Source organism: Osmerus mordax, chromosome 22 (genome assembly GCF_038355195.1).
Source record: "Osmerus mordax isolate fOsmMor3 chromosome 22, fOsmMor3.pri, whole genome shotgun sequence".
Classification (NCBI taxonomy): Eukaryota; Metazoa; Chordata; class Actinopteri; order Osmeriformes; family Osmeridae; genus Osmerus; species Osmerus mordax.
The window spans coordinates 6,529,943-6,543,089 of NC_090071.1; the positions used below are offsets into that span (position 1 = coordinate 6,529,943).

General features: G+C 41.4%; 2 protein-coding genes across 2 annotated transcripts; one reads left to right on the forward strand and one right to left on the reverse strand.

Annotated features, from left to right (window-relative positions):
- Positions 1 to 3,325: 3,325 nt before the first annotated feature.
- On the reverse strand, positions 3,326 to 8,188 carry LOC136965767 (septin-10-like). The gene is made up of 10 exons (XM_067259979.1): positions 8,055 to 8,188; positions 7,459 to 7,573; positions 7,139 to 7,334; positions 6,791 to 6,977; positions 5,943 to 6,104; positions 5,715 to 5,811; positions 5,452 to 5,620; positions 5,173 to 5,305; positions 4,704 to 4,888; positions 3,326 to 4,190 (listed from the first exon to the last, which is right to left on the reverse strand). Exons 1-10 carry the CDS (start codon positions 8,088 to 8,090, stop codon positions 4,175 to 4,177), a joined length of 1,296 nt encoding a protein of 431 aa, XP_067116080.1. The 5' UTR covers positions 8,091 to 8,188; the 3' UTR covers positions 3,326 to 4,174.
- A 686-nt stretch (positions 8,189 to 8,874) lies between these two features.
- LOC136965766 (ankyrin repeat domain-containing protein SOWAHC-like) lies at positions 8,875 to 12,189 on the forward strand. Its single transcript, XM_067259977.1, has one exon. The coding sequence runs from the start codon at positions 8,895 to 8,897 to the stop codon at positions 10,782 to 10,784; it is 1,890 nt and encodes a 629-aa protein (XP_067116078.1). The 5' UTR covers positions 8,875 to 8,894; the 3' UTR covers positions 10,785 to 12,189.
- Positions 12,190 to 13,147: the final 958 nt, after the last annotated feature.

The following is a 13,147-nucleotide window of genomic DNA, read 5'->3' on the forward strand; positions in this document are numbered from 1 at the left end:
ATTGAGAGCCTTGCCAGTGATGTGTATTGGAATCATATCAATGTCAATCATGCTCGTTTGATTTTTGATCTAATAACATAATACATTTATGCCATAGAACAGTTTTTTTCTCAGTACTGGGCAACACACGCCTGTTTTCTGGAAGCACATTGTGAATTGCTGACTTCTGTGTGTTGTTCTCTGGTCAGCAAAAGAGAGTGTAACAGAAGTGCCCAGACCTTAAATGGCACCATTACAAGCTGCTTAGCTGTTTATTCATGAAAGGCTCAGGAGACCTGAGGCTCCACAGAGACCAATATTGCCCCAGTCACAGAGTCTGCAAAAACACTCTGTCATCAGACTCCATGCATCTCACTGGACCACAGTCACACTAGTGAGGAAGCCATATGTCACAGCACATGTTAATTTAGCCAATGGCTGTATTTGTGTTTAATATACAAGCGGAATATAAAAGAAGTGTTTGTCCATTTTCACAAACATTAGAGAACTCTAGGGAGTGTCATATGGAACTGGGGTTTACGCTCAGGCCTAAATTATGTAGCTAGTTTGATTCATGGGTCAATGAATGACTGTCTGTTATAATTGGGACAAGCTACCTTGGTGCTTTAGATAACGTTGTAGATGTTTTAGACAGCTTTGTCCTCTCCTGTGTGTGCATAGCAAGATTGCTTATTAAACCATCAAAGACAGACATTGTTTGCTCAATGTTTGTATGTACTTTTGTGTATTCATGTTAACTTGACTCCCGAGGCAGCTCATTTAACAGCAGGGGCATAACTATTGTTGTACAAAGACATGTACTGTATTTTAGCTGTGGAAAGCTTTGTCTGGGTGATTTTAAACAGGAGGACACAATTGTACCTTACTAACATGGGAAAAAATATAATAATAAACCTGTATGTTGGTCAATGTAAATGTCATCTTATATTCCAATTATCAGGCTTGTTTTATTTTCCCATTGAAACATGACATTTCCATCAGAAGGACACTTGCTTTCAACCTTATGTGGCATTTAGCAGCTTGAGATTACACAAGGTTAATTAACATATTTTAATAAAATATTTGAATCCAAGAACATATGCAAACTATCTAATTGAGATTGCCCAAGTAAACAATTTATCATGACTAAATTGTGTAACACTAACACAGCTTCAACTCACTATTCTGATACATGAATTATTATTTGTAATAATGGAAGCTAACACTTCTAAAAGACAACCAAATCTGTTCTTGAATAGGAATAACTCAGCCATGGTGGGTATCCAGAACCACACATAAATCATAACACTTGGGTCAGCAAGATCACCGGTCCTTCAAGGCCTGCATTTCCATTTTAATTTTCTGCTCAGTGGAGTTGATGTATGTGGCAACACAGAGTAGCCAGGTTCTTGCAGCCGACAGATTCCAATGCTGTTATTACGGAGGACTAGACAACCTTCCCTCACTGCTTACGAGTGCTAAACCTTCACCACCGCGTCCCACTGAAGGGGTAAAGCTGGGATTTTGATTTTGTGTTATATGTTATAACAATTCTTTCAAATGTGAGAAACACCACAAAATTTACAGAACTGCAACAGAATAATGCTAATAGTGCTAATATTGTATAAAATGCTAATAGTAATGTACTGTATCTACTACACTTGTTTTACATTTGAAGGAATTGTATAGTAAGTCCAGAAATGTTTATTTTTTAAGGAAGACAGTGACTACAAAAAACAAAAACACTTTTCAATTCATATGACTTCATAATGCACAAGAGTGGAAGTGACAATGGCAGCCAAAATGAGCATGTTAACCTTCTTGATACAATTAGGTTTGCCCTTTCTGCAAACTTGCAAATGTTCAAGAGAAAGTGATACAATAATCATTGTTGCTTTGGTTTTTAGTGGAGGTTATAGTTAAGACTCAAACTTTACAAACACAGACATGGAGAAGCAAAGTCCACCTGAATATTAAATGAACATGTTTGACTATATATTTAATTGAGTGTGTAGTGTATTAGATATAACCCCTTTGAGTGTTGCGGATTCTTAATGAATCCACAGTGACATCTTGTGGATAGTGATGCTGACTACAGCACTTCAACTTCAAGGTCCTGCATCTGCCTGGATAAAACAGCCATTCCAAAGCACATAGCCAGCATAGTGAATCCCTAGCAATGTGGCATATTAAACTATTAATGAGGGTTCCTGCAGGTTTCAGTATGTCAAATTTAAGACCTTTTTAAGAGATTTAGTGGGTTGAGAACAAGGGCCTACACCACAACCACCTACGTTCAAAACCAGCACAGAGCGTAGTGCCAAACACATCCGTGGGCCCAGATCCCTGTAACCACAGCGCCCTCCCAGACTGTCCAGATCCCCTCTCCCAACTGTCTTTCCAGGTACCCAACTGTCCCCACCAGGAAAGGCATTGCATTTGCATTTATATGCATTTAGTCATTTAGCAGACGCTCTTATCCAGAGCGACTTACAGTAAGTACAGGGACATTCCCCCGAGGCAAGTAGGGTGAAGTGCCTTGCCCAAGGACACAACGTCATGTGGCATGGCCGGGAATCGAACCAGTGACCTTCTGGTTACTAGCCCAATTCTCTAACCGCTCAGCCACCTGACTCCATGGCTCAACCAAGAGTCTAAAAATAAATGTACCTTTGATCCTTTATTTAAGGCAAGTTTTATTTATAAGTCCAAGAGCAAAAATTGATCAGTAAGAAGATCCTTCAGCCAGATTTGGACACAAGACCCCTCACACAGTATTAACCACTGAGCTATCAGGGATCATAACAATTGCCACTCAACATTTATTTAGATTGAACTATCTAGTTGTAACAACCTGCAGTTCGGGTGTCAGAAAACAAGAAGAAAGCAGGGCTCCCCTGTTAGCTCACTGGGTTAGTGTGCATGCTCTTTCAGACATGCTGGGGCAGTACCGCAACAGCCTGGGTTCAAATCCCAATTTTAATTGGTGTATTTTAATTTAAAAGTTACATTGTGTTCATGTGAGATGTGGAACATCACCTTGACATAGTTTCATAAATATTGTCTCTCCTCTCCGCCAAACGCTTGTTAATCTCAGGAAGATTCTCTTTAGTTTAGTGTGGTCAGAAAGTGGGATTTCTTAATTAGGGGGGTCAATTTAAGGCCTTAAATTTAAAGATCCCACTGGAACCCTGATTAATTCTGTCATGCATTATTCATTCTGTCATGCTCTTTTCCTGTTGATCAAGTAATTGTTGAAATTATTATTTTGAAATACTGTAATAAAAGAATCTTCTTAAGGGCAACTGTGATAATATCAAGTATAAAGACAGATGAAAACATGCAGAGGAACAACATTTAATTTTATTTAAGCTCGTAAAAACTGTGTACAAAAATATATTTAGTTTAAAAAAAATCCTAAATTGTAACACTTGATTATTTATTTTCTTCAGAGGCTATCCTCCCATTTCTAGTTTTACTAACACCATAATACTGCAGCCACATAACATCATGACCTTTATGTCAAAATCTACCATGTTTAGTGTTTAATTTGGAGATCATTTGGTTAAAAACACATATTTTAGTGTTTGTAAATTGATATAAGGCACAGACAGAAGTAAGGCACAGGAAGAATATATATATATATAGCAAGTGTAACATTACTGGAATATTAGCACAACACTCAATTCACATGAATCTTCTATGAGGCGAGGTGATACAAGGCAGTAGTGAAAATGATACTATAAGGCCATGCCAAAGCAATCTTCTACCAGCTGAGAAACAGAGTTAGCATGTTTGTTACTTGAAAACCTGACTCAAAGGTGGAGTGCAGCCTATTCAAACCAAACACAAAGGCAGTTAATACCATAAGCACCTTTTTACTTCTGAGCCTCCTCATGTGGGCTGGTATGAGATTTCAGCACGGTGTGAAAAAACACAACAACTACATACAAAGCAGACTTTGATCATTTGGCGCCCTCTAGCTGTTGTAGCAAAGAGTAATACGAATACATACGTTTACAAATAATACATGCATATTAGGATACAGATATTTAGATTAAGATAAATAAAGCTAACATAACATAGACGTGTTTGACCTAACAAGGTGTATAGTTTGGATAGTAAAACAGACAAGGAAAAAACGATTATGGTTTTCTTCTTAGTGTGGTCCGAGTTCTTTGGCCATTCCATTTCTTCACATGAACCCAGAACTAAAACATAACAGAAGAGCATATGATTTAGTTAAAACATAAACCATGGGTTGAATATATCTTGTCCAACATACAACAACAAAAGGTGACTAGCCTCATGCTGAGAACTAGTGTCTCCCTAGTGTCATGTAAAATAATACGTTTCTGGAGCAACAACGGATTCACAGCCATGTCACAAGACAAGTTCACTTGTGTCGGTATGGACTCTACACTTGTGTCGGTATGGACTCTACACTTGTGTCGGTATGGACTCTACACTTGTGTTGATGACAATTTGAGAGATAACCCAAGCAAGGGATGTGACTCCTTCACATTCTCCTCTATGGCCTAGGGATCCAAAATATGTTTACTTCGGGAAAAATACTTTATCAATCTCTACATTTGCATGATAGTCATTGATATGGTAGAGAGTGGTGTATGGTCAAGATGTTTTAAGAAGCTCTGAAGACCTGGATAAGAGCATCTGCTAAATGACTAAATGAATGTCATTGACAGGAAGGGGGAGTGGATTACTTTTTGCGGTCCTTGTCCTTCTTCAGGTTGGTGTTGCTGTTGAAGGACTGGCCTTGGAGCAGTTCGGCAGCTGCTTTCTTCTTGCTGAAGGTGTTCATCTCGTCCTCAAGGGACCTCCTCTTCTCATCCAGCTTGGCCTTCTCCTCCTGGTGCAGCCTCTTGAGCTGCTCAAACTTGCCTTGCAACTGGAAATCCAGAAAAAGACATCCCATACAAATCAGTAGTTCAATCAGCAGTAGAGATCAACAGTAAAAATCTACCAATAAATATAAAACTTGTCTTGTCGAGTGAATCCAAATGAATAATTGAGCTGCAGAGCACTGTAGTATCTACTGCAGACTGCGGTGCACAGAAAGTGCCTGTTATGTGTTGTAGTAGATCGCTGTGATATAGTATTAAGATGCAATTACAGTTGTGAGTCAAGAGTTGTTGGTTGGGTGGGTGGTGGGGGTGGTGGGTTAGGGCGTACCTCTCTCTCGGCCTCCTTCAGCTCAGTCTCCTTCTCCTTAACTCGCTGGACAAACATCTGCCTCATCTCCTCCTCTCTCCGCTGCAGGTCCCCTAGGAACTCCTGGCGCTTGGCCTCATAGGTCTCCTGCAGACTGAACACACATTTGCAATTGCATCGACATCTCTCCCATTTACTTTGCATATAGTCTCCTTCTCACCCCGCCCCCAAAAAACAAGATGGCAACTAAACGCCCCAGCTCAAATGTGTTCCTTAATTGGAGCCAGGTGTATATGGTACCTGACTGGTTTGCTTTCCGGGTCGGTGTCTTTGAAGCCCATCTCCTCCAGCTTGCAGCGGCGGTAGAGCTCGTAGTGGCGCGTGTGAGTCTGCTCCCTCAGGTCCTCCATGTTCACACAGATCAGCATCTCCCTCAGCTTCACAAAGTCACAGTGGTTCTCATTTTCCACTGAGAAACAAACACACACACACACCTTAGCTCTGCTTACTCATCTCACAAAAGACTTTCGAGGTTACGTCCAAAAAAGGGAAACCTGTGTCACCTTGCACCACGCCCCAGGGGTACTGGCGAGCTTTCACCATTTTATTTCCAATCTTCACCTCCTCCGTGCTCCCCACCACAGCAAAGGGCAGGATACCCTGAGAACAGCAACCACATCACAGGTGTGGGGGACAGAGACATGACAGGAAGAAGTGCTTGTCAGTCAACTGTTAGGAAAATATGAACATGGTCTGCATCGTACGAGTGTTTGGGGGCGTTCAGGGCTTACATTCATTGCGGTGTTGATCTTGGAGACGGTCTCGTCGTCCACAGGGAACTGATAGATCTGGACACCGTTACTGACCAACTCACTCATGATCTTGATCTTGAACTTGTGGAGCTCACTCTTAGAGATGGTGTCTGCTTTGGCAATGACTGGAATGATGTTGACCTATTACACAGAACCACACATGGGTCAAAATACTAGGTCGCGGGTACAGAGCAAAGACATAAAACTATTTTAAATTGTAATTAGAGAAGTCTGATGTTTTCACATAATTTACCCCTTTCTCCTATTATCGGGCTGCTGCTATTACCATGTAGTTCTGATGGTAATTGTTTGGCCAACTCACTTTCCTCCAGAAAGAAAAGCAACCATAAAACTAACATCGAGGACAGGTTCCCCCGGTTTCTAAATCCCTGAGCTGAGTCAACCTGTTTGCTATGCCAGACTTGTTCGGTCCTGTTTCAGTAAAATAACTAGACATGAGACTTCTCGTTCCACAGCATTAAACTCCCATATCCAAATATAGGAATGGAGGAGCAAAAATTGAAAAGTGCTTTGAGGGCCAGGAATATGCTGTTTAGACAATTTGGTTAGCCTTTTCTCATGTGCATCCTGGCACGAGACTCTGTTCTCCCTGCCGTGACTCAGTGTTTTGAACCTATAATTAAGCTTAAAAACAACCTCAGCTGATGGCCCCGCCAGTGCATAAAGGCGTTGGGCAACGGTCCTCGATAGGCGTGGACGAGGTAAAGACACCAGGGTGTACCGTGACCCGTGACCCGGGCCGCGCCAAATCTGGGGACATAAGAGAGAGAATGCAGGGGTGTGGACTTCAGTCACAGTCGACTCACTTTGCTGTCCAGCTTCTTCATGGTGACGAGGTCCAGTGATTTGAGCGAGTGTCCTGAGGGGGCGATGAAGTACAGACAGGCGTGGATGCGCGAGTCGTGGTAGTTATGCAGGGAGCGCTTAATCTTCAGCTCTTCCTGTAGATATGACTCAAACTGGGTGTCGATGTAGTCCACCACATGCTGATAGCTGGGAAGGGGAGGAGAGTCAGGAAACAAATCAGTAGCATACACAATTATTTCTAAATGTCTTAATTATGTTTGATTAATAGACAGCAATATCCATTCACATAATTGACGCTAAATTGTTTTTTAAGCGGATGAACATAGATACATCTTTGTGACACTTGCCTCTCCTGCTTGTTCATCTGGTCTCCAAAGCCCACTGTGTTGACAATGGTCAACTTCAGACGCACGTTGCTCTCTTGCAGATCGTAGGTCTGAGCTCTGAGCTTTACCTTCGGCTCGAAGTGGGAAGACTCAAAGTTCTCAAAGTTAGTGTTAAACAATGTGTCCATCAGGGTGGATTTACCGATACCTGTTTCACCTGAAAGTAATGACACAAATCTTAAGACACAACACATTTTAAATTCCTTCAAAGCACAGATATTCTTCAAGGAATTACTACACGGTTAGAATGTAATATATTCGAGTACAGCCATGATACTCACCAATACACAGGATATTGAAGCAGAACCCCTGACATGTTGATTTGTTGACCAACTGATGTGGCAAGCTATCAAAGCCAACATGACCAGACAATGACAGTGGCCGGGCATTTTTTTCCTGGAACACAAATAGGCCAATCCTTAAATAATTCAGGATTACTCGAAATGAATACGTCAGTTCAGTGGTTTTACCAATCATATCCTGCTGGTCCGCCCTGGGTACCAAGACTTCAATTAAGACCACACTAAATAGCATTAATTAAAACCACGTTGAAGTTTGTTTCCAAAATGAAATATTACACTTTAAATATACACGATTTAACTGATAAATATACATAACAACGAAGCTAGTACGTTTAGTAAGACAACGTTAAGAATAGGGATAAACACAATGAAAAGTTAAGGTTGGTTGACGCTTCGCTAATGAAACTTGTTATACTATATAACAAGCAATAGAACTAGCGTTAGCTACAGTTTTAGAGAAAGGCTACAGACTAGTACAGTAGACTTCCTAACTAGCTAGTACTGTAGCTAGAGCTTTATACGTTTTATTCAGAGTCATGACAAAGAAAATAACGAATAAACAAACAAAACTTTACCCCCTGACGAGCGACATCCGATGAAGCCATCTCCATAATACAAAGATGAGCTAAAGAAAAATGTAGCTGTACAAGATAAATAAAGAAACTTAAGATAATTGTGCCTCCATACAAAATTTAAATACAACTATTTTTCTACGAGTGAAACGTAGCAAACTTTTTAAAGGGTGAAAACATTTGCAGGTACGTGGGGGAAACTGCAGGATATTTCATTGTTTGTTGATCATAGATTTACGCAACTATGCATATAAATTGTTATACTAGTGTCTACTACATTGTTGCACAATACCATCATTGTTTTGTTCATTAAAATATTATTCTGTGCTTCAAGTGTGTCTCTTACTGGACTGTCATCCCCCATGTACGGAATAGTATGGACCAATTTTCTCGAAATCGGATGGATACACCCACTTTGAAACTCGTGCCATTTTGGATCAGCCGAAGAATGCCTCTACCATACACGAAAACAAACAGATGGATCCACAATGGCTTCCCAAGCACTGCAGTATCTTGCAGCTTGGTTGCTATGCGGCTGTGGTAGCTTTGATTATAGAAATGTACTAGATAGAACAGTTTGGAACATAACTTGTAATCATTCACACCATCAACTGTTCTATTATTTGTTTTTCTTGTTCAAAGTGCCCTCGTCGGGGTGCTGCAGACCAAGCACAGTTTATTTAGTGATGCGGGACAGGTCCTCGTTTTACATGTGACTAAGCTATAGCCTAAGTTAACATCAAAATAGGCCTATTTAGAAATAGGGTGCTATTAAAAGTAGGATATATTCAAGCCTACTGTCTATATTTTGTTTTCAGAAATCTGATTTGTTAAATCGTATCAATGGCGACTGAATGTACTCAAGAAGCGGTCCTTCAGTTTCTAACGGAGCGAGGGGGTAGAGTGAAAAACCTGGAATTGATTGACTACTTCAAATCTATTTTTCCAAGCAACCCTGAGAAGAGAACTGCTGTAAGGGAATGTTTTAAGGAACACGTGGATAACATTGCATTTGTAAAAATTGAGAATGGAGTGAAATTTGTTTGTTTAAAGAAAAAGTATAGAAGCTCAGTGAAGTTTGTGGAAAAGGACTCGCGCAACGGGATACATGTTGGCGTAACTTCAGTTTCGGAACAGAAGAAAATTACTTTGCGAAACGAGAGCCTTCGTTCAAATTTGGGAACATCTAATAGTTCAGTAAACACTGCAATGAGTGTCCTGTCATGTGGAAAGGTGCGCAGTTTTGAAACCGCTGTAAACGACGCTGCGCAACAAGAAATATTACCTGGCTCAGGTTACGGAACTGACAATACAGGTGAGGAACACCCATACGTTCCAGAAATATTTGTGCAAAGACAATCCAGGGAAGGAGTTGTACTGACACGATCTTTCGGCCACACAATCGAAGGTATTGCATTCGACATGGGAAATAAAATAATAAAAGACGATAAGAAAGCTTCCGCAAAGGCAGTTGATGTTCGGATGTTACCTCCAGAGATTCCTCAAATTTCAGTGATTGAAGCGTCCCCACTACCAGCACCAGGGGATGGATCCATGTTTACAATGCCGGGACAGTCTAGAGAAACTACCCTGGGACAGGTTGACAAGTGGGGCCTACATACAACAAGACACTCTGGAACTCACCCAAAGCATGATGAATCATTATGTATAGCCCAAGGAGGCAAAGATGCCAATGTGGGCAGGACTGAAATTGTGACCAAACGCAGAACCTCAAGAGAATCCCAACGTAGCCTGATGTCCAGTCACCCTTCAGAGGATGGAACAGATGAGGTTCAGATGGATTCCTTAAGTCTGTCGGGCAGCGAGAGCAATACTCCAAAGGGGAGCCGTAAAAACTTTATTGAGCTCATGATGAACAGTTCCCCCCATGTTCGACGGAGCATGGCGTTGCGCAACTCTGTTTACCTGTCTGCCAGGTACAACGACTGTTCTAGAAGTGACAGTGACTCTGCCTCAGTGGTGTCCTCCACTACAGAGGATGAGGCTACACCAGTCACACTGGACCCGCTAGAGCATGAATGGATGATGTGTTCGTCAGACGGGCAGTGGGACAGTCTGCACGAGCTCCTTGCCTGCGAACCCAATCTGATCTTGAAAAAGGATTTTGTGACGGGCTTCACCTGCCTTCACTGGGCGGCAAAGCAGGGCAAACCAGAGCTGCTGGCATTAATTGTGAATTTTGCCAAAAAACACACAGTGCCCATCAACATCAACACAAAGTCGAGTGCTGGGTACACACCCCTACACTTGGCTGCCATGCACAACCATGTTGAGGTGGTGAAGCTGCTCATCGGTGCCTATGATGCTGACGTGGAGGCCAGAGACTACAACGGGAAAAAGGCCTGTCAGTATCTTACCAACAGTGTGGCTGTGGACATTAGAGATATAATTGGGGCATGTGGTGACTCTGAGTCAGAAAACAAAGATCACATGGATGGGGTTCGCTGGAGGCTGTCCAAGGTCCTCCAGTCCAGCCTCATGCCCCTGAAACTGCTGAATCACAGTGAGAATGATTCTGGAGATGGACTAAGCCAAGAAAAGCCTAAACTTCTTCGCAGGAAGTCTTCCCTCAGTAGCATTAGACCAAAACTTCAGAGGATCCGTTTCCGGTCACAGATTGTTCATAGCACATCGTTCAATGAGGGTAAGGAGTTAGAGGGCTCACTAAGAGGCTCTGTAAAATCCAGATCCAAGACCACTGTGTTTGGATGAGCGTCTGTCCAGAGTCAGTCAAGTATGCTGGCGATCTAATGCCAAACTACTGTGGATTACAGTTTGAGCTGTTTATTTCAAAATAATGTATTGCTTAAAACTGTTTCATTTCTATTTCTCAGTTGGGTATGGCAAGAACGGCAGGGTAGGATATCTGAAGGCGATGGATAGCATGCATTGCACTGAATGTGATCTGTTAAGCAACTGGGTAGATTACCATGAATTAGGCCAAACATTTCTGGCCTTATCCTACAGTAAGCCTCTTATCTTTCACAGGCTTCTACACGATGCCTTCACCCTCAACTAAGGCAGCATGAAGCTTTAGTTGGTGCTTGGGTATCTTCATTAGTAGCCTTGACCTTAGTGAATATATCAAGTCATGATCATTGCCCAATGGTACTGTGCCTTACATTAGCATTCATGATCTATGACTGTCCTAAACTGGAAGAGCACACTCATACCTGCAAATGTATTATAGTATTTCCTCTCTCAGTTCCAGTGGTAGACCTTAGAAGATTGTAAAAGCTTCCTGACATGAGTCTAATCTGGATTGCTGAGATCGCATAGTTATATTGAGTCAACAGTGTCTGGTAACTAGGCTTAGGATAGAGTATGATCATTTTGTTGTTAGTTTAGTTGCACATAGCAGTTAGAAACCCTTGTGAAATACGTGTTTCACATTTGCACTATTGATTTGTAAGGATAGGCATTTTCTGTTCTCGCCTCAAAACAAGTTCAGGCCACTCATTGTAAAACATTGACTAATTTCTGTTTTGTGTATTTTCATGTTTCTTTATGCCTCATGGTGCAAACACTGCAGTTGGGTTTCAGATCTTGTTTTGGGTTCTCTTTCTTGACTAGACCACACATATGTTTGCATTGTGTGTCTTGTTTCTGTAAGCAATTATATCCCAACCACTGACTGGACATGGACCAATGTGTTGCAATACTTTAGCTTGTTAGTACTTGATGGTACAGCCAAGGTCTCCTTTAGCCAAACATATCTTTTGAAATGGGTCTAAGATTTTATTTGACCTTATTTGCACCTAAAACCAAGTACTATGTAAATGTTAATATAAAGAAGCTGCAATTGATTCTTGCTGATAGCACTTTTGTTCTGTAAAGGTTTACACTGTAATCTTAGTTTAAAGAGGTAACAATACTGGCATAACTATTGAACTACAGAAATCTGAACCTCTTTAAAAGAGTTTATTGTATATGCTGTAGACTTACCAGACTGGTCTCTTGACATTCCTTTCGAGTTCATTTCAAATGATTTACTGATGCAACGATACCTTAAGGGTGTTTCTTTTTTATAAAAATAATCTTGTCACATAATTGTCTATTAATTCATGGTGTCCTCTGTCTGTATGTTATGGTTTACTAGAAAATAAAGTATATTTAGCATGTATACATTCAGATATATTCCTTGTTTTCATTATTTGCATCTTCAGCACTGCAGTCATTTGAGGGAGATACTTTTTATGTGTACCACAGGCCTCACTATCAAATGTTGCTTTCATTCCCTGTGCACTGATGTACTGGGGCTCAGGGGCTGGATTTAGAAATGCTACACCCCTACAGAAGCATTGGTCTCTACATCTATTTATACGGAAATGTTAACAGCACCAGGTTTGTTTAGGAATACAGAGAGATGAAGGTGCTTGGATTCGTCCTTGAGCTGTCAGTATGTCCCAGATGTACAGACTTAATCAGACCTGTCAATCTGTACCCGGATGTTGGCCTTTAAATATGCATGTGTCGAAACAAGAACGCAAGATCAATTGTTTCAACTGACCTTGTATATTGGTTTGTACATTTGGACAGGTTGATAACCAGCAGGCCCTTATCGGTATGAGGTCCATCCATTAAATGCCAATAGCTTGGTGGTAGAGCCCATCACAGACATCCCAGATGGACCACACAGATGTGCTGTGGAATGTTTCATCTAGAACTGCAAACTGAGGTGTTTGATGTTAAAACAGCTGACATGCGTGTGAATCCGGATCACTATGAAAACGCATCCCATCCCATCCCATCCCATCTCTCTCTCTCTCCCTCTCTCTCTCTCTCTCTCTCTCTCTCTCTCTCTCTCTCTCTCTCTCTCTCTCTCTCTCTCTCTCTCTCTCTCTCTCTCTCTCTCTCACACTCTCTCTCTCTCTCTATCTCTCTCTGTCTCTCTCTCACTATCTCTCTCCTTCTCTGCCCTTTTGAAGTCTGTTTACGCTATAGCTCAAGGCTGATGATCTCACTAAGTCCAGCAAGCAGGGTCAACATGACACACTCCCTCCACATATAGAAAATGTTTACAACTCCAGTTTAAAGCCATGTCTTCCATCTTTCCCAGAATCTTATCTACTACA